The sequence below is a fragment of the Mustela lutreola genome, chromosome 5 (genome assembly GCF_030435805.1).
Source record: "Mustela lutreola isolate mMusLut2 chromosome 5, mMusLut2.pri, whole genome shotgun sequence".
Lineage (NCBI taxonomy): Eukaryota > Metazoa > Chordata > Mammalia > Carnivora > Mustelidae > Mustela > Mustela lutreola.
In genome coordinates this window covers 51,931,977-51,955,834 of record NC_081294.1, presented here as the reverse complement: position 1 = coordinate 51,955,834, position 23,858 = coordinate 51,931,977, and the positions used below count along the sequence as shown (strand labels likewise).

At 38.6% G+C, this 23,858-nt stretch overlaps 1 protein-coding gene across 5 annotated transcripts in view; it reads left to right on the top strand.

Moving 5' to 3' along the window:
* Positions 1–2,646: 2,646 nt before the first annotated feature.
* Positions 2,647–23,858, top strand: part of GABRB2 (gamma-aminobutyric acid type A receptor subunit beta2) — a 247,981-nt gene continuing 226,769 nt past the window's right edge. Inside the window, exons 1-5 of one of the 5 annotated variants that reach the window (XM_059174221.1) lie at positions 2,647–2,756; positions 3,756–3,909; positions 5,057–5,289; positions 5,446–5,537; positions 6,560–6,627. In XM_059174221.1, the coding sequence (XP_059030204.1) occupies positions 5,213–5,289; positions 5,446–5,537; positions 6,560–6,627 (237 nt within the window). In that variant the 5' untranslated portion in view covers positions 2,647–2,756; positions 3,756–3,909; positions 5,057–5,212. Of the gene's footprint in view, positions 2,757–3,342; positions 3,910–4,245; positions 4,360–5,056; positions 5,290–5,445; positions 5,538–6,559; positions 6,628–23,858 lie in introns of those variants that run through there. The other 4 variants (XM_059174220.1, XM_059174224.1, XM_059174225.1 and 1 more) reach the window with 4 other exon arrangements.

The following is a 23,858-nucleotide window of genomic DNA, read 5'->3' as shown; positions in this document are numbered from 1 at the left end:
GAAATTTTGTGTTGGTCCCGCCTCCCTCCTCACTTCTGAGCTGAAGCGGAGGTTCAGAAGCACATGGATCAAAACATGTGGTGCACCTTGGATGGCTAGCAGTTTCATGACCGAAACTGAGTGTATTATCACCAGGAGCTTCTACCAGCACTACTGAATTGCTCAAAGAAGAAGTGTATGAATTATCTTTGGATACTTCTCTCTCATTCCCCATATTCTACCCATCACAAAGTTCAGTCAGGTATCACATGATTCTGGTCACTTCTCTCCATCTTCATTGTCACTATGCAGGTCAGCATCAACTCTCATCTGGATTCCTGCAATAATAAATCCCCCTATAGCTACTACCATCTTACTTCCAATGTCATTAAAACTCATCTTATCAGTCCTCTATCTCCACAGATCAATGGTCCCAAATTGCTACTAAGAAGCTCTCCAAGGGCATTAATCTGAGGGCCACTCTTACTCTTCTCCTCTAGTATTATTTTTTTTAAATATTTTATTTATTTACTCGAGAGAGAGAGTGAAAGATAGAGAGTATGAGAGGGGGAGGATCAGAGGGAGAAGCAGACTTTCCACTGAGGGGGGAGCCCAACTCTCAGGTCTTGATCCCAGGACTCTGAGATCATGACTTGAGCTGAAGGCAGAAGTTTAACCAACTGAGCTACCCAGATGTCCTTCTTTTCCTCTAGTCTTATAGTTCTTCCTTCATTCTTCATTTATGCCATCTTCTCTTGGTCCAGAATATTTGCATATGCTATTCCTTCTTCCTGGAACGCTCTTCCCCCAACTCTTCATTAGGCTAACCCATCTTTCAAATCTCAATTGATGCATTAATTTAACCAGCAAATTTTATCTAATACCTCAAACTGATTTATTTGTACCAATTATGAATTCCATAATATCCTATCTTTCCCGCTTTATGATACACACTATACATTATTACTTCTATAATGGCTCTACCCATACTACAGTGTAAGCTCCAAAAAGATAAGGAGTATGTTTGCCTTTTCAACACATCATCCCCAATGTTTGTCAAATAATGTTTAACATAGAGTAGGTGCCTAATACATATTTACTGAATAAATGAATAAATATTATAGTAAAGACTAAGGAAGGACAGATGGTGACTGGTTTTATCTGGAATTTGTGTGCTTCATACTCAGAGATGATTTTGAATCATGATCTCTTAATAGTACTTAAATTTTGCCTTCTTGCTATGCTTCTGGGATCATGGAGGATGCTCTCCAGCAACTAATACATCTCGATTCCAGCAGTGTCCTCCTTGCACATTATTTTTCCAACTTTCACATTATTAGGCTGTGTTATCAGTTCCAGAGAGAAGTTCTCGTGTTGATTCTGCTGTACAATAAGACTCACTTTAGATATAAGTTGATCTCAGATGTTATAAGTAGTGGGAATATCTTTTTGGTTATATTAGTAGTATCTATTGGTAAGAGATATCCCTGAGATGTTACCACATAAAGAAAATATTCTTTTATTGTTTCTCTTTAGATTGCCTTTAATACATTGACTTCTTAACCCTATCTTAGTTCCCTTGAAATGTCAGCTCCTCTCTTCTTAAGCCAGTCTATCATCATCACCTTAAATTTACGTCCACTCAGTCTTTATACATTAATGTTATTAAAACTTGTTTGTTGTCCTGTCCACTCATTATGCTTTATTCATTAAAATTTGTTAATATTTGTTAACTTCATGCTAAATGCTACAAATATATTTACATCATTCTATAATCAAATGAAGAAGGTACAATTATCATTCCCATTTTTACAGAAGAATGAAATGTGGCTTAGACAGGTATACTGACCTATGGAAGTTACAAAGATACTAAGTATTCAAACTGGGATTTGAACCCAAATGAAGTTCTGCCTCCAGTTCCTTTGAAACTCACAGTTTGCATTGTGCTATTGTTTTACTTGCTGAGATGCAGTTACTTTGATTTTAACTCTTTGACCTCGCCTCCCTTATTTTTCTGTATAAGACTAGTCTTCCACAAGTACTTGTTTAATTGTTCACTGGGCTATTTTTATTACCAGTGGATGACAATATTTTTGGTATTGTTCTGTTAACTAAATATTCTTCTTTCAACCTAAACTGAAGGGAGGCTGGATGTGCAGAAAGTGAAACATGGATAACTAATGGTCAGAAGGAAAAATCCTGTTTTGGAGTGCTTTCCAGAAAAAGACAAGTTTCCTAGGTTTTCACCAGTTAATTACCTGGGGTTCAAACTGATTTAGGACTCCTCTGGATATAATGCTGGTAGACTAAACTTTGTTTTCTCTTGAATATGTTAGCTTGTGTAAAAGATTCCCACTGTATAGAAGTGTAAAAAGAGGAAAACTGGCAATTTTTCTCTGCCATGGATCTATATTTTGTCCTTGAAACTCTCAACCGGAATAATTACAGATGGGAGAGTTAAGGATTTCATCTCTCTTCTCTCTCCTTCAGTCTCCCAGTCTGCCCCTCAGCGGACTCCTTGAGCCTGGAGCCCCGCAGAACGCCAGGCTGTAGAACCGCAAGGTTTATGGCGTTGCTTTACCTGTCTCACATTCAGAAACTCCCTTAGTGAAGGCACAGAGCTCTCTCTGCTCGCGTTCCCTCACAGGGGAGCTGTCGGATTCCCTCCTCGAAGCCCTCCCGCCTCCACCCTCGCCTAGGAATCATTCCCCAGAGCCGCCCCAGGAAGACCCTCTGACCTAGGCGGGGTGCGGGCCAGGGAGGGAGGCGATCAAGAGGTAAATGGGTCAGGAGCTTGGCTGGGACCAGGACCCCGAGGAGTCCCGGGTGCTGCGGGGACTGTCAGCCTTCGGAGCGCCGCGGGCCCACTACGGCGGGTACTGGCGGCGGGAGCCTCCCCTCGGTTCAGACTTGGGCCAGACAAGCCTGGAACCTGGCGCTCCGGCTCCTCCCGGAGCCGCCGACGGCTCGGCGGGCCCCGGGAGCTCTGCGGCAGCTGAGAGCCGGCAGCCGGCATGGTCTCGGACTTAGGGGCCAAGAAGGCTGTTTAGTCTTGGTTAGGGACACTGGCTTTGGAGTTCAATTCGGGTTCCGCCTCTAGCCTACTAGGTGACCTTGGCCAAGTCGCTTCGCTTCAGCGCACCAGCTTCTAAATCCCTATGAGGGAACTGAGGTGATGGCTAAATCCTGGGACAGTTGTAAGAATTAATCAAGCACTCCTGGCAAGTAGTAGGCGCTCAGTTAATGGGTAGCAATGATCAGCAATAGGAGTTAGAAGCGAAAACTGCTCCGGGTCCCGAACGTAGGTTTGGGCTCTGGCTTTTCCCGTTCCTCACCGAGGAGTGGGGGAAGGGGCAGCGGCATCACCTGCCCTACATCCCCTCCTCCCTCCTCCCTCGTTCCGAGATAACTCGGGAGTACCGGGAGAGGAAGGCGTCCTGGCCTCGGGCTCCCTCGCACACCCAGAACCCCCAGCCTTGTAGCCGCTGCTGGCCCCCGCGGCACGTCTCTCTCCCTCGAGCTGAGGAAACATTTCGGCCGTGAATTGAGTATCTCGCTCCCTCTCCAACCGCCGAGCTCACTCGCTGCCTCCTCCGGGTTCCGGTGGCATTGGGGAGCCGGGCAAAGGCTCGGGCGGCAGGGAAGAGGCAGCATCGGGGTCTCAGAGTGTCTCCCGGCACTGGCGAGGCGAGCGAGAGCGAGGTGAGCGGAGAGAGAGGGAGAACGCCGGGCCCCCAGGCGTCCCTAGGCCCCTTCCTCATTTTGCTGCCTTCTAGGGACCGCTCTGGCTTTTGCCACCCGGAGCCACACTCAGCCCCAGAACAGCCAGGTGTCCCTTAGCCGCCACTCGCCCTCTCCGGCTGGGACAGAGCTCCGGGGGGCACCGGCTCCGCCCGCGGCAGGAGTGGGCGGCCAGCGCAGGCCCGGGAGGTAAGTAGGCGCGGGAGGCGGGTTGGGAGAGTGCCTGCACGTGCGCGCGCCTGTGCGCGTGCTAGGAGGGGGCGTGGGGGGGGGGGGTCCGCCAGGGGTGCCCCCCCAGGGCCACCTGCCCTTGCAGCACCGTTTCGCCGCTCCAGCCCTCTCGCCCCCGGCACCCAGGGTCTGGCTCTAGCCATCCGCGTTCCCCACGCTCACAAGTCCCATCACCCCTCATCCAAACCCCACCCTCCCCACTAATAATTTCCCAATGCAGAATCAGACCGAAACCTGGAGAGACAGCTTTGCCTTTCTGCTCCCCTCGCCTCCCCCCCCCCCACCTCCTTCTATAAATAATCCGGACTAGCGGGTCAGGCACGTCACACGGCAAGAAACCGGGACCCCGAGGTTTTCTTCTCTGGGAATAGGGGGCAAAGGGTGAGGAGGAGGAGAAAGAAACCGCTCGTGAGTAGTGAAGAAAAGCTTGCTCCTTGACTCCTAGAAGAGACCAGGCATCATTTTATTCTTCCTTTCTTTTTCTTTTTCTATTTTTCCGTTTCTTTCTTATTCTCTACTCCCCTACCCGCCCCCCCCGCCCCAAATCCGACGGATTGCTCAGCACTTCTCCCATTGGTTTCTTTCTTCCCTCCCCCTTGGACTGCTGCACCCACCGTCCCCCCCCCCCCCATCCTCACCGCACAACCCCCATCTCCAGCACAAATCTCGCCCCACGCAGGGGATGCTATTCGCCAGGAAATAAAGTTCAAACTACTCTCCTCTTAGGCTTGCTGATACCAGAAGTGGGCTCCCAGGCAACCCATTTCCACTAGCAGTCCACACCTGCTGTCTTTTAAATTCCCTGTCTGGTTTTGCATATTTAAGAGGAAACACACAAACACGCCCCAAAAACCCGTGAGGTACAAAACTGCCTCCAGGAACTACCAAAACTTACCAGAGGCTCTAGTTGTTTTGTCTTAACGAAGGAAAACAAAGATTTTACTCTGGGTCCTCCTTGGGGTGACTTTCTTATATTATTCAAATATGTATATGTTATATATATATATATATATATATATATATATATATATATATATATATATATATATATGTTTTTCCTTTTTCCCCTTTAATTTTTTTTTTTTTTTTTTTTTTTTCCCCTTAGCAAGAAAATCTGCTCGGTCCCAGGCAGCCGCTGCTGCCCCTTTGATGTTTTGGTACACCGTGCGCATGCGCCTCACATTAGAATTACTGCACTGGGCAGACTAAGTTGGATCTCCTCTCTTCAGTGAAACCCTCAATCCCATCAAAAACTAAAGGGATGTGGAGAGTCCGGAAAAAGGGCTACTTTGGGATTTGGTCATTCCCCTTAATAATCGCCGCTGTCTGTGCGCAGAGGTAAGTGTGCCCAGCATTTCTCCTTTTCATTTCACTTTGAAGGGCTCTGTCTGCATACCTCTGTGAGCAGGGATCTGTAGTGAGGATCAGATAAATGCTGAAGACGATGTGCCTGCTGCCTTATTGATGCCTGTTTATTGTCTTTTCTTTCCTTAGTGTCAATGACCCTAGTAATATGTCGCTGGTTAAAGAGACAGTGGATAGACTCCTGAAAGGCTATGACATTCGTCTGAGACCAGATTTTGGAGGTAATGGGGTTGCCTTGGAAATAAGAAACAGCCCAGCTATAGCCTAAGCTGTCTTGTGAGCTTTGTGCGCGCTGTGTCTTCCCTCTCCCTCATTGTTGGCCGCATGTGGAATAGCGAAATGTGTCTCTCCGTTACCATATCGAGAAAGTGATCCAAACTTAAGCCGATTTGTTGCTATCCAGCACTCTGATGGTCTTTCAGTGAGACCCTCTTAGAGTGTATAGGTGACTGCTGTTCTTAAGCTTCACTGCTGAAATCTTTTGCTTCACTGTCTTTGCTTCATTAAGATACAACCCTTTTAAGTTTAGCTAATTGTGTGCCCAGAGAACCTGGCTTACTGGAGGCCATCGTGAACATTTTTGAGAACAAAATGTGCAGGCAATTGGTTGAAAAGTGACATTAATCCCCTGTGCCCGCCTACTTTGGAAGAGTTCTGGCAATGGTTTAAAGTGGCTGGTATCTGGATATTATCCAGACCTGGAAGCACCACTGTGTGGGGCGGGGGTGGGGGGGGGTGGGGAGGGAAGGGGTTTGGGAGGGCTAAAAGGCAGGGAGGGTAAGTGGAGAAGGGCTAGGTACCTCTTGCTGCAGCCTTAGATACACTGATATGCCCATTTAATTTTGCTTTAGATTCTTCCAAAACTCAAAGAGTTAAAACCTGCGCACGGAAGGGGGGCGGGAAAGAATGAGGAGGAGGGGGTTTTAGTGCAATATATAAAAATTCCCTCAGGCTAGACTGGTTCCTCTGACTTCTGTGAGTTGTGTTTTCTCATACTGAGACATCTACATATGTAGATAGAATTGGAATCCCTCTTACAGGAGGGCACGTGTGTACACGTTCCATAGAGCATTTCCTAGAGGAGTGCCTGGCACTCCTTTTAAAAAGGAGCAGAGAAGTGAAGAATATAAGGGTGAGCAGTGGGGGAGGCATTTGGGGCAGAATACCCCATGCCCAGGGAAAGCTCTTGCTGAGAATGAATGAAGTTCTCAGAAATCACGTGGCTGGCTATCTTGGTTCACAGGTCCCCCTGTGGCTGTGGGAATGAACATTGACATCGCCAGCATTGATATGGTTTCCGAAGTTAATATGGTGAGTACTGAGGTTCATGGTTTTATCTCCGCAGACCTTTATTTGGGGACAGGAAGTGGAAAGGAGCCGGTTGGTGGGGATGGTGTATGCATGAGTATATGTATGAAGTGGGGCTGAGGGCTGGGGATTTTGCTTTGAAGCCCACTGTGTTTGAGGTTTCAAAGCCATCGTTTTTTGGTCCCTAAGGATTTTTCCTACCTGGTTTGGATACCTGGGAATTGTTACAGAGCAAGTAAAATGCATCATAATTCACGTACAAAACACAGCCACATGCAGAAGATCCCTTGCAGAAGCCACATTTCTTAAGGTTTAGTGGGAAACGAGATTCATCAAGGATTTTCTGAGTTTGGGGTGGGGTCAGGAAAAGAGGGAAGGGTTTTGATTTGATATTGCACAGGGAATATAACTATAAACTAAACGGTCACAAAGAGGCTGACTAAATGACCCTGGGATACTGATGTCCACTTGTTGCTTTCAGAGATGGTTTCTTTACAGCTGATGGCAATCTCCTCCTCCTACAATTGTTCACCAGCTCTTTTAAAGTCTGCTGCCCACCAAAATAAATTACAAAAATTGGTCACCCTGTTTTCTAAAAGCAAGCTCAGACCCATGTGCCCTAGCTAGTCACTTCTGCAAGGTTTTTCACTGTATATCCTAAGGTCGTACATTTTATGGGCAACTGCACTTTTTATTGGCTACCTTGTTGGACTTGGGGCAAATGCTAAGATAAAAAGCCTCCGTGTTCCCAAACAGGGACACTTGTGGGGGGTTTGCTTCATGCAGGAGCGCCCCCTGCTGCCTACCTTGGGTCACTACAGACGTACCAAACAATGACAAGTGTCCCAGATACCCCAGATTGCTTGGGCTGCTACTTGTCTTTCCAGTGACTTTTCTACTCTGTGTCTTTGAAGTTTTCTCCTTTGGAAAAGTCTCTCTAGAAAGGCCACACCTGAATGTAAGATGCGAATGTTACTTTCAATCCTGAACGTACACAGAACATTTCAGAAGATCGTGTTGTGGCATGGTTCTTCCTAGAAATGAAATGAACTATTTAAATCAGAGGATGTCGTGTGTAAAGTTTTCTGCAAAAACAATTCTAAGCCAGCCATCAGGACTTGAAAGTTAAGACACTTACTAATTAACTCAAGAGAGCCAAAGTGCTAGGTAGTGGATAGGCTCTCAACATTATGCAAATTTTCATATCTCAGAATTCAAATAGAGAGCAAGTCAAATCACCAGCCTTATCCCTATACACTCTCCAAAGACAGTTGATAATCCTGAGGTATCACAAGGTTATAAAACATCTCACGACTACTCCAAGGAATATTCAACAGTTTCAGCCATGTTTTAATGACATGTTTGTCTTCTTCTATTCTACTTATTGGTAAGGTTTTTGATATATAAGATACAAACACAGACTGAGACAGTATTGGGTCATTCAGAACTACAGATTTCCCACACGTTATGAAAATCCCCTGTTGTCTAGAGAATATGTCATCCTTGGGAAACTAATCTCTCAGATATACAAATATTCACTTTTGTGGGATTATGGAGGTCTTTCATTGGTTTAAATTTGGAGTTTTACCATAACCATTACCATTTGCCAACAAGAGTGAAGCAAAAAAAAAAAAAAAAAAAAAAAAAAAGAGTAAAGTAAAAAAATGTCCTAAAATGAGTACCTCCCAAGTCCCAAACATTTTAATCTAAATTGTGTTGCTAGAAACAGAGTGATTAGAAATCAGGTATTGTTCTGTGTCCTACATATAGTCAAATTAGACTCCTTTTGATTTATTATTATTTTTTTTTTTACATAACAACATCACAAAATGGTATTCTATGGAAAAATTAGGAAACAGAGTCCAAACAGAGTCCAAATGATGAGAAGATTAGAAGTTGCTGTGATAGGTCAACTAGGAACTTAGATGTGTTATATCACCCAAATGTTTAGAGTAGCGTTTTTTTTTTTTTTTTTTTTTTCTTAAGTTTTGTTCACCTTTTACCTGCATGTAGCATTTTGGAAAGGCATCTGAACTGGACACAATGCCAAGACCTGCTAGTCAAAATATAGACACCAGCTAAGGCAAGGTGTCATCTCTTAAAGCTATTTACTGTTGCTGAAAAATCATGGGATGTTGAAAGTGCAAAAACAAATGTCAGGTTGTAAATAGACCAGTACTGCAGCATTAATGATTAGAACCAAGTGTCAAAAATCCCATACCAGATTCCTTTCTTAGCCTACTGCTAACACATGTAGACTTGTCCAGACGTATTTTTACTTGTTGAAAAATTAACACATTTCAGCTAACAGTCAGAGTGACTTTAAATTAATCCTTCAAAGAAAAATTTTGCAGGATATTTTATTTTTAGATATGCTTATTTGATTTGAAGCAACAGATGGGAAATTTCATCACTGGTGTGTAAAAAAAAAAAAGAAGAAGAAGATGTTCATGGCATATTGTCCTCTGTATACAGGTTTAAAAGTATTAGTATCTTTTTGATCATTTTTAGTTCTGAAAGAATGACTGATTATTTAAATAAAACCTCAAAATTAATTAACATGCATGTTATGTTTTGTGACATGCAACCTCTAGTAATTGTAACTTCCTTTTACTATAGCAAATAGTATATTTGAGGGATGGTAGACACTGTGTCATATAGATTGTCAAAGACTCATTTGTACTGAAGGAAAAGACCCATGTCAATTTGATGCTCCTAGTAAATCACAATAATAATAATATCTGAACCAAGTCAGGAGTTTTGAATTCTCGTTCTGCTTCTGCTGCTCAGTCATCCTGAGGGAATTCAAAGACAGATGAAGCTCAATTTCCTCACCTGTTGGAGGGGAGGAATAATCCCATTTTACTTAGTGACAATTAGAATTAATAAAACAACATATGTGAAGGTATTGATGTTCTATGAACATAACTTATGTGGAAGACGGAATAACAGGCTATCACTCAAGAAACTGTCTACTCTAACTGTGCGTTTAATGTACTTGGGTCAATAATTTATATTACCAGGTCTCAATTTTCTTTATGTTTGAAATTAGGGGGGACATGTTAAATTGACTTCCAACCCACAGTTATATGTGTTGCTGGTTTGGTTTAGTGTAATAGCTCTGTTGAGTACAAAGAAGTTCCTGGAAAACTTGGAAATCCAGCATAAATATAAGGAAAATGCAGAATTCCTAAATATCATGCAGTTGTGAGTTCCTACTCATGAAGGTGAGGATGATAGCTTACTCAGGTGACTATTGGCCCAATGCTAGATCTTTGGAAGAATGTGATTTCAATTAGAATGCTCCTGAGCAGAAAGCTTGGCTTTAGAATGAAATATTTTTAGATGTCTTAGTTACATTGGCAGGAATCTTTTTGTTAAGACTCTTTGATGAAAAGTGCATTTTAAGATCCAAAATTGGCTCTGAGAATTAAGGACCAAAATAGCTTTCTCTTCATTTAAAGCAGATACTTCTCCATCTTGAAACAACACATTTGCCAACCAAAGAGTGAAGCAATATTTCACTTTTGAGGAAATAGTTCTAGTAAACACACACACAAATTACCTTTTTATGGAATGGCGAAAGAGAAAAAGTGCTGCTTTTTTTTTTTTTTTAAACAGATGTTTTCTTGCATCAACAGATGCACAGTTTAAAATTCAATTCAACACAAATGCTTAGTTAGCAGCTACTATGATCCAACCATGTTAGGCCTTAGAAACAGATCAGTGAACAAGATCGATTTGTCCTCTGACCTCATGAGACTTAGCATCTAGGTGTTCACTATTCTTAATTCTTCTGCAGACTCTTACTGTACTTATATCTATCTTTTTTCTAAAACTTTTTTTTTTATGAGTAGTCAACTGAGTACCTAGTGGTCTGTATCTCTCATGTGTTCCTTTGTCACTTGTTGGTTTCACCATTTGTTTGATATTTGCCATTTCAAATTGCTATATATGCTACATATTCATTCTAGCTTCCTGATTCATGTTTATAAACTGCATATAGACAGAATTACAGTGTATCTCCCCTGTGTATCTATACACAGAATTACAGTGTATAGATCTTGCTCTGTACACAATGGTTGGCTGGATGTTTGACTCCTGGTGAATGCCACAGATATTGGGTGAACTATTTGTTTTCATAACAGCAATTTTTTATTATTCACTAGAACACCATACCATATATGTGGAGAAACAGAACATAGACTCATAGGCCTCAAACTCAAGGCATTCACTGTTTAAACAATGTAGAAAGAACCACAGTGCAGGATTATAAATGCTTTGAAGGACGAAATACACAGGGTATATTGGAATGCAGAATCAGATATTACATAGAAATTACTAGGTGAGGATGGGATTAGAGGGCTGTGGATAGATGTCCCAAGCAAAAATAATGGCACATAGATAAAGAAAGAAAGAAAAAAAAAAAAAAAAGCACAGGAGAGATAAATGGGGTTAGGGATTTGCAAGTAGCTTTAAATGGCTGGAGTTGGGAGTGAAAGTGAGGAGGTGATAAGAGCTGGTATGGAGATCATAGGCAGTGATCAGCCTATAAAGCCATTTATGCAGCTTGCTGAAGAGTTTAAATTTTGCTGTGAGGACTGCAGGGACCCATGAAAGGATGTGAATAGGAGAATTGCATGAACAGATTCACACTTCAGGAAAATTCTTCTGAAATACAGTTAAGCAAAATGTAAAGTTGGGAGAGAAGATGAAAGCTCATTGCAAAAATCCGGGAAGAATTGATGAATTGAGGCAGGGATATAAAAGAAAAGATTAAAAAACAGGGGCATTTACAAGGTAGAAGAAAAGGACTTGGTCAATCCCAATTTCTGATGGCACTATTTATTGATACAGAGGACACGAAAAGAGCAGCCAAGTTGGAGATGGGGTGGGGAATTAGGCATATGGACAGACAGCGAGCTCAGCTTGGGATGTGTTGAGTTTTCTACAGATGCGAAATCTCCCATGGGAGATTGGAAAATACAGAGTCTAGAGCCACGTAAGAAGTCATGACTAGAGAAATGAACTTGGACATAGTCAGTTTATAAGTAGTATTTATAATAGTATGAATGGGTACAATTAAATAGGGAAAGTGACAAGACAGTGACAAATGGAGATCTGGCGAGAGCTGTAATTTAAATAGAGGAATACTGAAAAGGAGTCCACAAAGATTAATAAGTATCTAAGCCGTAATCAGAGAGTTAGGAAGAGAACCTGCAGGTAAGAGTGTTTTGGAAACTCAGGTGCAAGAGAGGTTCAAAAAGAAGAAAGTGGGACACCTGGGTGGCTCCGTTGGTTAAGCCTCTGACTCTTGGTTTTGCCTCAGGTCATGATCTCAGGGTTGTGGGATAAGGCTGCCTCAGACTCCTTGTTTGCTTATTTGGCAGGGACTTTGCTTGAGATTCTCTCTCTTCTCCTTCTGCCCCTCCCCCACCCATGTTCTCAGCCTGTCTTTGTCTCTCTCAGATAAATAAATCAATCTTAACAAAAGAAGAAGAAAGTGGTTAGCAGTGTCACATGCCACAATGATTAATTGAAATAAGTTCTGTACCCCTGGGGATAAAAATATATGTTTATAAAAAATAAAAAAATAAAAAAAATAAAAAATAAAAAAGAATGTAAATGAAATAAGTTCTGAGACTTAGCTCCCAACTAGAGTAGTAACAAGAGGTCTCTGGTAAACATCAAGGAGCTTTAGTGGTTGGAAAAAATACTTTTGAAAAATTTGGATCTGAACTGAAGTAGGGAAAGAGCTAAAAAGAATGATATATAATTTGGAGAAGTTTCCTTTAGAAGGGAGTAGGTTGCAGATACAATGCAAGGGATAGGTAGAGTGGCAGGACAGGATGCTAGAGGCTTGCTTGATGGAAGACCTCTCTCTTCTCTCTGACATGGGAGACAGTCTCTGTTGAGAATAGAGGAGGTTAAAACGACTCTGGAGAAGGGGTGAGTAGGTGAGGTTAGCTGGGACACACAGAAGGATGGCTATGAAGCATGAAGCATGGCGAAGGTTATGGCATACTTAATTCTAAACACATTATGCTTAGAAACCCTCTTACCCAACTTTTGGCAAGCATGTTACATTCTCTCCTTTTTCTTCTTCTCCTTCCCACTCTCCCGCCACTCTTCCTCTTCTGTACAGTAGCCAACATTTTCCATTATCATCCTAACACTAATATAATAAAATATAGTTAATGTTTATTGAGTTCTTAACTCACGTAGCTATCCTGTTGATTTACATTATCTCATGCAATCTTCCTATAAAAACAGTGAGATGGCTACTATCAACCTATTTGCAAAGGAGGACCCTGAGGCCCAGAGAGGTTAAGTGACTTGTTCAAGGTCATACAGATAGCAAATGACTGATTTCACATTCCTTAATCTTAGCCATATGATTCTATTGCAGTTTTAAGTGTAACAAGGCCTCGTTAAAAATAAATAAATAAATAAATAAATCATTTTCATCCTTTGAGGACACTGTTTTGTTTCAGGATTTGTTTTCTTTTCTTTCTTTCTTTCTTTTTTTTTTTTTTTTTGAAACAGTGGATAGGCCAGATAAACTAATCCTTCATAAGATGACATTCCTCACTCTATCCACCTTAAAAAAAAATCTTAATTTTTATTTAAGTGATTCCAAATAGGTGCTTTATTCAGGGTATATAAAATAAAAGAAATGATCCCCATCCTTGAGAAACTAATACATTAAATTACATCTATTGTACATAATTTAAACCATGCAATAAAAGAAGATTTACATAAGATCTTGAAAAACCTAGAATATTTCTTGATTCATAATTTCTTTCATTATGAATGGGTACTGTTTTTAACTTATCTAATAATTTTCTTGTTGCTCCAAAAGAATCTGTCAGATAACCATGAAGGCCAATAAATGCCAGAAAATACTGACTGGTATGTTTAAGAAACATAAACTCGGGCGCCTGGGTGGCTCTGCCTTCAGCTCAGGTTGTGATCTCAGGGTCCTGGAATCAAGCCCCACATCGGGCTCTCTGCTCGGCAGGGAGCCTGCTTCCCCCATCTCTCTGTCTGCTGCTCTGCCTGCTTGTGATCTCTCCCTCTCTCTGTCAAATAAATGGACAGAATCTTAAAAAGAAAAAAAAAAAGAAAAAAAAAGAAACATAAACTCAGTGGTTATGCCTGTGGGTGGACACTATGTGAAAAGACCACACCCTTTCCCGTATTTTTTTATTATAAAGACCTCATCTTCAATTGAACTTTTTTTTCCATTGAGAACACATTTTTCTGATATCTGATTTCTGAAAAGTTGCTCCAGCAAATAATTCTCTTAAAGGCGGTTTTCTTTTTTTCCCAGATCTTTCCTTCCTCCATCCCACATAGTATCAATGAGACTCATTATAAAGATTATATCTCTAGAAGACTTGCCTATTTTTAAACATCTATGCCACTTTATACTACAGCTGATAAATCCATTTTTTTCTTGGTTGACTTTTAGGACAATTTTTTTTTTTTTTTTTGCTGTTACTTTATGGATACCCTGAATAATGCTCTTGCTTAACTATGACATGAAATAAAGATAGGATTATAGGCTTACTCTACAAGAGACAGCAGGCAAAAGGAAGATTCTCAGGTTTCATATTATAGTGCATCATGGGTACTTCTATGTACTCCTCTCAACCCCCACTCAAATAATTAAATGGTTGTGGGAATTCCTTCAAGAATGGAAGTCAGACAAAGTGTTTTTCCTAGCTATAAAGGAGGGGCATGTGTGTGTATTAATTTTGGGGAACGGCACTGATTTCTTTGGTGATCATTCTATAACAAGATTTCTTACCCTCAGCATTATTGTCACTTTGGACCAGAAACTTCTTTATTGTTAGGGGGCTGTCATGTGCCTTGTAAGATGTTGAACAGCATCCTCGCCTCTACCTACTAGCTGCCAGAAGTACTTCTGCTGTTGTGAAAACCAAAAATGTCTCCAGAAATTGTTAAATGTGTCATGTAGGGTGAGGGTATTGTCCCCAGTTGAGAACCACTGGTGTAAAGAATGGTATTGTGGTTTTATCTCCAACCAAAGAGAAAAGAGAAGATTTGTGGTTGAGGTTTTTCTCAATAATCTTTTGCTTAATCACTATGTACATTTATGTTTGGAGGTACATTGTCACAAAACCAATTTTAAAATGCTAGCAAACATTGAAAGCAAAAATTATCCACATCCCCATTACTTCATTAAAACTGTATTCTAATTGGTCTATATTACCTTCTAGTTCTCATCTCTTTGTTTATTCATATTTGACACATTCCAGTTATTTTGTAGAGAAAATTTTATAATTTATACTTTCACTTAATACGTAATGAATATTTTTTACAGACTTATGCTTCATAAAAAAAATACAGATCTCTACTACCACCTAAGTGAACTGATGTGTATTTTTCCATGATCTTACAAACATACATATAAATATACTGACATTTTATTTTTTGTTCATCCTGTATTTTTTCAAAAAGCAATTTAAAAATATATTTAATAGATTATTAGTCATAATTCTAGCTATTGATTATTTGAAAATAAACATATTTTCTTTTACTTATGCACCATTAACAATAATATACAAATCAGATATAAAATAAAGAACTGGATTTAAATAGCATATAAATGGAAAATTTAAAAAATTTTTAAATCAACTTGACTCATGTTTACACAGCTATTCTTTACTCTGTTTCTATTTTGATATTACTTAGTTTTTCCAAAATCAACTTATATTTTTCAGATGACAAAAACACTTAAAGCAGTTAAAAGAAGAATAAGAGGAAGGATGGTTATGAGTTTTTAAAAGACACAAACATAATATATTTTTTTAAGTATTTACTTATTTATTTATTTTTGTGTGTGTGTGAGAGAGAGAGACAAAGAAAGAGAGAGAAGGAGCATGAGCAGGGGTCAGCAGCAGAGGGAGAGGGAGAAGCAGTCTCCCTGATGAGCAGAGAGCCTGGCGTGGGATGGAATCCCAAAACCCCAGGATCGTGACCTGAGCTGAAGGCAAACACTTAACTGGCTGAGCAACCCAGGTGCCCACAAACACTAGATTTATATGTTGCTTCTAGTTGTGCATTTTATTTACAAAATACACATTTTATTAAACAAGGAGAGAAATTGGTTTATATTATCCTGTTCCTATTTATACGGAAAAATATAGGAATGTCTTCAGCCCATTGCTCTTGCTGGTGCTCATTTTAACATTCTATCGGCATTTTTATTGCCAAGTCTCATTTTTCCTTGCTCTATAATTTGGCACTTACCACCCACTTACTTGCCAAGAGGTCTTAACTTAGAAGTAATTGGCAATTGAAGATAAAATAACTTCTCTCCTAACACAATAGCAACAATTAATGAGTTTTAAAGGTGAACCTACAAATATTTTAGAAAAGTGATACACAAAAGTAAGTCATAGAAGATCAGAGATGCATTGACAGTACCTACAACAATGCCTGACAATAGGTGCTCAACAGATATGGATTGGATGAATTTGTTGAAGCAGTAATTAAAGGACTACAGGACATCAAGCTACCAGGAAATATTATTGAGTGCTAACTTAAGTAGCACTCTGTTAATTCAACTGGATTGTGAAAGGACGTGAAATGGTTCTTACACAGGGTCTAAGTAAGTCTAGAGTCAAGAAACCTTAATCTTACTGCCTGAAGAAGAAGGTGATGATAGATAGAAAAAAGAATATTTCAGATGGTGGGAGAAGAGAGTGGTGTGTCTTCCAGGGAGAAGAATCAAAATAAAAATTTGAGAACCAAATTTTTACAGTGATTCTTGGACTTCCCTATGCAGTAGAATCATCTGAATCTAGTATTCATATTCTATTTTTAGGTCCATATCCAGAGTCTGACTCAGTAGGACTGGGATGAGGTTCAGGAATCGGCATGCTTAAAAGCTTTCTATGTGACTGACACAGGTACTATCTGAAGGGCACTGTTTGAGGAACACTAATTTTATAGTGAAGTTGGAAGCTAATATAATCACTAATTAAAGGAATTTTACAACAACTGACTGGCCTCTAGTTATAATGTGGAATTGCAACAATAAAGAGCTAAATGGTCAGAGTGGGTGGGATTTGTAGAAGAAGACGTCATGAAGGAGACAGTTGAACTAAACAAACGATCAGTGTGATTTGAATAGATGGAAAATAAGAACAGTTCTGTGGGAAAGGGTAATAGGGTACAGACAACATGAAGAAAGTTATTGTATGTTAGCAACAATAATATTACAAAAATATAAATTCAGGGTGTAAATGGCTATCTCATTTAATGTTCACAAAAATGCTATGAGCTAGATAATTGTATTATCCCTTTCTTTTACAAATGCAGAAACCAAGAACTAGTCAGATTTTACAGTTAATGTGAGTGGATTGGAGTAGTAGGGTGCAGTGTAGGGTATGAATATGCAGGGTATGAACACATAAGGTGGGGCTTAATTGCACAGGACCTTGGCTGCTATGCAGAAGAGACTGGAAATTCTTGAGTCAGTGCTCTGACTTGATGAGAGAATCTGAAGCATTTTCACAAAGAGAGGAGTAGAAGACAGGTGATGCTAAAGGAAGTATGAAGATGTTGAAAAACATTTTCTAACTCTGGCTTTTATTTTTATGAAATGTCCTTTGGAGCTACCATACCAGTTTTATTGAACCAGATGATGAAAATACTTAGAAAGAACAAAAGTTGAAACAAAGGTTTTGAAATGGGGGAGGGATAAACACCTATCACAATATTTGATACTATGAGTAAATTAATAATAGTTCCATCAAGTATTTAGTTTTAAGATGTCTGAAAAAAATCAGAAATACTTATGTTTTAATATACATTTCAGGGTAATATGATTTAGCTATTCTTTGGTTAGAAAGGTAGCTATTTAATTGGAGACTAGTAATACTAGTATTGCACATTTTCAAATAGAGACAATCCCACTGAATAGCTTCCTGTAAATTATTTATGGATGCCTCATTATTAATCTGGAAGTATGCTTAATCCTAAGGCCTCAGTGATTAAGCATCTTGAGATTGCTCCTCTAAAGATCAATAATTCAGTGCCTAATTGGTACAAGACCATCGAATCAAAAACATTTTTAAAATGTTTATCTGTAGACTTTTCCATGAAGTTTTTAAAATTAAATAGGTAGTTTTTAAAAGCCATGATTCACTCAGTTATTTTATTTTTTTATTTTGAATAGAAATGATGATTCCTCATGAGAATTTAATCCATCTACTTGGCTTTATTTATCCACTAATATATAATGTATACTACCAAACATACTAGAAGTAGGCATTTATTTTTAAGATTTCAATTAATTAATAATTTACGAGAGAGAGCACAAAGAGGAAGGAAGAGGGAAGAGGAAAGACTCTCAGGCAGACTCCATGCTGAGCACAGAAAGCCTGAAGCTGAGCTTTACCCCACCACCTGAGAGGTCATGGCCTGAGCCAAAACCAAGAGTTGGACGCTTAACCCACTGGGCCACCCAAATGTCCCTCAAAATAGAGATTTAAAGAGGATTTAATAAAATACATACGAAGTTATATTTTTGTCTCATGCTCTCTGGGTTAGGTTTTTCATTTTCCATGAAAATAGAAATAGTCAATCATAATGGAAATTAAAGGCTGTTTTATTCTGCATTATTATTCTGCTAAGAGGAAGTATTGGATAGTATGGTTTGTAATATACGTAATCCAAAGGTGACCTTATTGTGGAAACAGACCCATTTATTCCTACCTTCTAATTTCTAAAGCATCAACATCAGGCAAGTAGTGTTTTAGAGAGTGTGCTGTTTATCTCTCCCAGAATGAAGCCTTTGTTTTATTTTATTTTATTTTTTTAAAATTGTTGTACCAGAGTTTTCCCATCTGAGAGACCACCAAGGAGCCAACACAGATGCAGTCACTCAAGGGTTTATTCGACAAGCTTAAGCTTGGGCCCAAGTATACCCGACACAGTGGAGTAGGGACTTGGGCCCCGAGCTTAGTTAGGGCAGGAGTATTTATGGGTTCCTGTTATTAAAGCAGGGTGGGGGTTTCTGGAACCAAAGCAGGGTGGGGCTTCCTGTTACTAAAGCAGGGTGGGGGGTCTCTGGAACCAAAGCAGGGTGGGGGAATGTTCAGCCCTGGGGCACAGGGGTCTGAGATGGCTGCGGGAGCTAAGATGGCTGTACTTATGCTAAGGCTAAACCTGAGGTGGGATGGCCTTGATTTTTCTCGGCCTCCACAAAAATATTTTATTTATTTATTTGTCAGACAGAGATCACAAGTAGGCAGAGAGAGAGAGAGAGGAGGAAGCAGGCTCCTTACTGAGCAGAGAGCCCAATGTGGGCCTCCATCCCAGGACCCTGAGATCATGGCCTAAACTGAAGGCAGAGGCTTAATCCACTGAGGCACCCACGTGCCCCAAAGCCTTTGTTTTAAAATAATTATTGAATCTTTCTGCTACTTAGGACTATAAGTTAACTGGATTTCACAAAAGACAGTATAGTCACACAGTTAACTTTTAAACAATTCTGCATAGATAATCTTTAAAAATTGTCCATTTTTTAAGGGTGTTAATATTCTTCAACTGTAGATTTCTCAAGAAACATTTTTTAACATTAATCTTTAAAGAAATAACTTATAGGCCATTTTAAGGAATATCGTAAAACAAGCAAAGATATAAAGCGTTTTAAATACAAGTGAGTAGGTGCCAATTATTGGGTTGTAAAAATCTAATCACCATTCTGTAAATTTAACCACTGTTGAATATATTGTGCTCCAAAAAAAATGAAATTTAAGTACTTTATCTGTTTGCTTTCTTTGACCTACAGAGAAACTTCAAGACTTATTTTGTAAATACATATTTCTATTTCTTTTTCCAAGTCAGTGCTTGAGTTAATAGACTGAAGATCTCTTGAAGCATTCTCCCATCAATCAGTTGTGTAAACCATTCCTCTTTCAAGCACTGTTAAACCAACACTCTCTTTTGACTCTGGTGGGGTGATCTGTTAGGCTGTGTAAATTTGCATCTGGCTTTTGTGTTGGAAGAATGCGTTTAAGTGTTTACTTGAATCACATTGACTGTATGGCAAACCATTTTTCTAACTGAATTCATCAGGGAATGATACCGTTGTTACTCTGAAAGTCATAATATTTTAAGTACTTGCCAAATTTACAGGTGAAAGATCTGTAGAATTACAGAGCATATGAAAAACACAACTTATCTCATTTCCTTCAGATTTTTTGGATGCTTTATTTTAAACTTTAGGTGTTGGAGGCCAAGTTCTCTTTCATAAGAAATTTGAATAAGAGCATTTTGCCAATTGCTTTTTTTTTAAACACTACGAGGTAATATTTTCTGACAAATGTATTATTTTCTGGTTACACAGAAAGATCTACTCTCATTTTCATATCTTAATTGCACATTTTCTAATAGACGAGAGAATTCCTCCTCTCTGTTTAATGAATCAGCTTTGAGAGACACATTTTAAAATGGCTTTATTTATTAGTTTACCAAACCGACTCTGATCATCATCACCACCACTTAGGTGGAAATTTGTTTTTAATGGAACGTTCTTAGGTTACTTGAGTCCCCAAGTGGCAATGCTATAGATGTGTTCTAGTTTTAAAATTGCAGATTTGGACAAAATGTCTCTTAATTAAAAATAGCAACAATCCTGGAGCTCTGGGTTTTCTATTTTGTTGTTCCTGTTGTTGTGCCTAGTGTAATCATGGCAGGAATAAAATCTGATTAAATCAAATGCTACTTAAGTCTTTGAGCTTTAAAGAGAGAGAGAGAGAGAAAGATAGAGAGATCCAGAGGAGGAGATGAAAAGAGGGCTAGACATATGTGCTCCTCTTCTTGAAGAGTGTGTAGTGTGTTTTCAGTAGTTGAGAAATAGCGCCTGGGGTGGTTCAGTCCTTAAGTGGCTGCTGGCTCAGGTCAGGTCATTATCCCAAGGTCCCAGGATCCAGCCCTGCATTGTGCTCCCTGCTCAGTGGGAAGTATGCTTCTCCCTCTCCCACTCCCCCTGCTTGTGTTCCCTCTCTCGCTGTATCTCTCTCTCTGTCAAATAAATAAAATCTTTAAAAAATATATAGTTGAGAAATAGCAGAAGGCCTTTCTTACATAGTTGCTGTGTCCTGTTTAGTATAAATGAATATTTACATATGTAAAGTATGCAACAAAGATGTAGCATGTAAGAATGTATATATAATTAAGGACTGTCTTTTTGAATTTTCATGATATGAAATCAGTGATATCAAAGTGCATGTGGATTCTCTGTTCTTTTAAGCATTTGGTAGTTAATAAATATTTTAATTTAAAAAGGTCAGTAAAAAACAGGAGTTGAAAAATTGCAGTATGTCTTCGACATGTAATTGGGATATATTTATTTTGATTAATGACCCTACTAAAAGTCACTACCATTTCTTGAGAAACCTTAATTTTTAAATGTTTTCACATTTAATTCTCAAAAATTCTATAAAATAAGAAATATTATCATATTTTACAGATGGATAAACTGTGTTTTAGTAGATTTTTGTGAGTTAGAGCCCAATAGGACCAAGACAATACAGCCCTCCTTATGTTATAGCTGGAAATGTGCTGTAACTGGAATTTGAGCCTGATTTGTTCCCTATCCCATTTATTTATTTATTTATTTATTTATTTATTTATTTATTTATTTTTGTTTGTTTGTTTTCTGAAGTTAAAGGAAAAAGAAGTTGAAAAATTGAATGGGCCTGCTTCTATCATAATCTCCCTGGATGATCATTAATAGTCCGTATTCCAGATTCCCAGATGACTTTTGGGAAACCTACAAAAATGAAGTAAATAGAACATAAGGAATAAAATCCGTAATACACAAAAGTAGGCAGTCTAATTCATTGAGAGATCAATTAAATTAGTAATTTTCACTATGTCAGCATCATTAGAGTTTGTGGGTAAATTGAAGATTATTATTTACCTTCTTCTTGGATATTATAAATCATCATTCATCACTGGAGAATGAATTCAATTCTTGCTTGAAACAAAAATCTACTTGAAAAAAGGATATGGTAATCTTGAGAATTAAGAACAAAATTAGATTTTGATTAAATTTTATGACTTTTAGAACCAAGAAAATATCAGTCTTTGATATCTTAACTTATTATTTTAATGATTTAGTACCTATCTCAGGATCTGAGCATCTCAGAATATTTAGTAAAATGATGATTAGCATTTGTATGAAATAATAATTGTGTTGTATTTCAAAGTCAATCTAAAAGACTTCAGTTTGAATACATTTGTGTTCTTCAAGGTTGAGAAAAACAGGTGGCTTAAAATGTTTCTTTTTTTTTTTTTTAAGATTTTATTTATTTATTTGACAGAGAGAAATTACAAGTAGATGGAGAGGCAGGCAGAGAGAGAGAGGGAAGCAGGCTCCCTGCCGAGCAGGGAGCCCGATGCGGGACTCGATCCCAGGACCCCGAGATCATGACCCGAGCCGAAGGCAGCAGCTCAACCCACTGAGCCACCCAGGCGCCCGGCTTAAAATGTTTCTAATTTCTTTTTTTCTACTTTATCAAATATACAACGGGGTTGATAAAAATTAAGAATAAAATTAAGTTGCATATATTTTATATATCTAATTTTATACACATACATATATGTGTGTGTATATGTGTGTGTGTGTGTGTGTGTGTGTGTGTGTGTATATATATATATATAATTATTAAGTTCTAGATTTCTTTTGAAAGTAAGCAATCCTTGGGCTAAAATATGCTATTGCATTTTTAAGAGATTATTTCTATAGTTATTATGAAAAACTCAGCACTTATATCAAAAGCAGTGACTAGGAAGTTCTGGATTTGTTCTGAATTTGTCACTGATGATAAAACCTCCTATAGAATTCTTGTTCAGTTTCTGTATTTGCAAATCAAGGAAATCAAGGAAACCAAATAAAAGGTATAAAGTAACTTCCAGCTGTTTGTTATGTTCATTTTGCAAAGTGGACAAATTTGTTATACAATTTTCTTAATATTCTCCCATTTAAAAAAAATATTTTCCCTTTTTAACTTGAATTGTTTTATTACTTGTTTCTGTCCATTATAGAAAAATTAGTAAATTATAATTAAAAGTGAAGATGCCTATTAGTGTCATCACCTAGCTATAAATACTGCCAGCAAAATGGTCACTGAAACTCCAGACTTCTTGAGATGTACATAAAATAGAATCAGATAGTATCAGACATCATGTTATATTGTTTCTGCCCCTAATAGTTTGTGATCATCTTTTGATGACATCTAAAGTTTTTGTACAACATAGTACGCATGGGTTGCTGAATTTCATTGATTTTATTAAATCAATCCTATTGATAGACATTATGATTATTTGGGGGATTTTTAACTATTGTATATGAAACTATATTAAACTATCACATGTGGTCATATTTGATGCCATTGTAAAAGTATCTCCTCTGGTAAATTCTTAGAAATGAGATTACTTGAAGCCAGAGCTTGTAGATTTTAGGTACTGCTACGTATAACAAAACTGAGCTTCCTTTAGGTGCTAATTTTGGTTCACAACACCAGTGTATGAGAGTTCCATGTGCACATACTTAGACCATTCCTGGGTATCTCCCTCTGTGTGTTCATTCTTTCTACCTTTGCCAACCTAATAAGTGACACTGGTACCTTGACTAATTAATTTTTTTTTCAAAATAACTATCTCTACTGTTTTTTTAATAGGTTGTATTTCTTCTCTGAGTTGATTTTTCCTGTCATTTATTGATATCTTTTTTTCCTATTAGAGAACTCATTTTTTCTTATTGACTTATTGGAACTTCTTATATATTAAGGGTATTAACATTTTCTTACACATTATAAACATACCTCCTTATGGAATCACTTTGTGAATAATATATTTTAGTATCCAGAAGATTTATATTCATATTTACTAAGATACATTGTGGTTTTTGGTTTTCATTTTCAGACTTTGAAAAGTCTTGTTTACCCCAAGATTTGAAAGGAATGTTCAAATGATCTTTCAGTATCTTATGTGATTTTTCATTCCAATATTTTATGTAAATATTGACTCCATTTAAAATGTGTTTTCAGATAAGTTCTGAAATGGGACTATCCATAGGATGGATAGATGGATAGAGAGCTGGATACATAGTTGTGACAGTAAAATTTAATGAAATAATCTGTTCTTGCCCTAGAATTCAAAATGTTGTTTTTATCATATAGGAAATC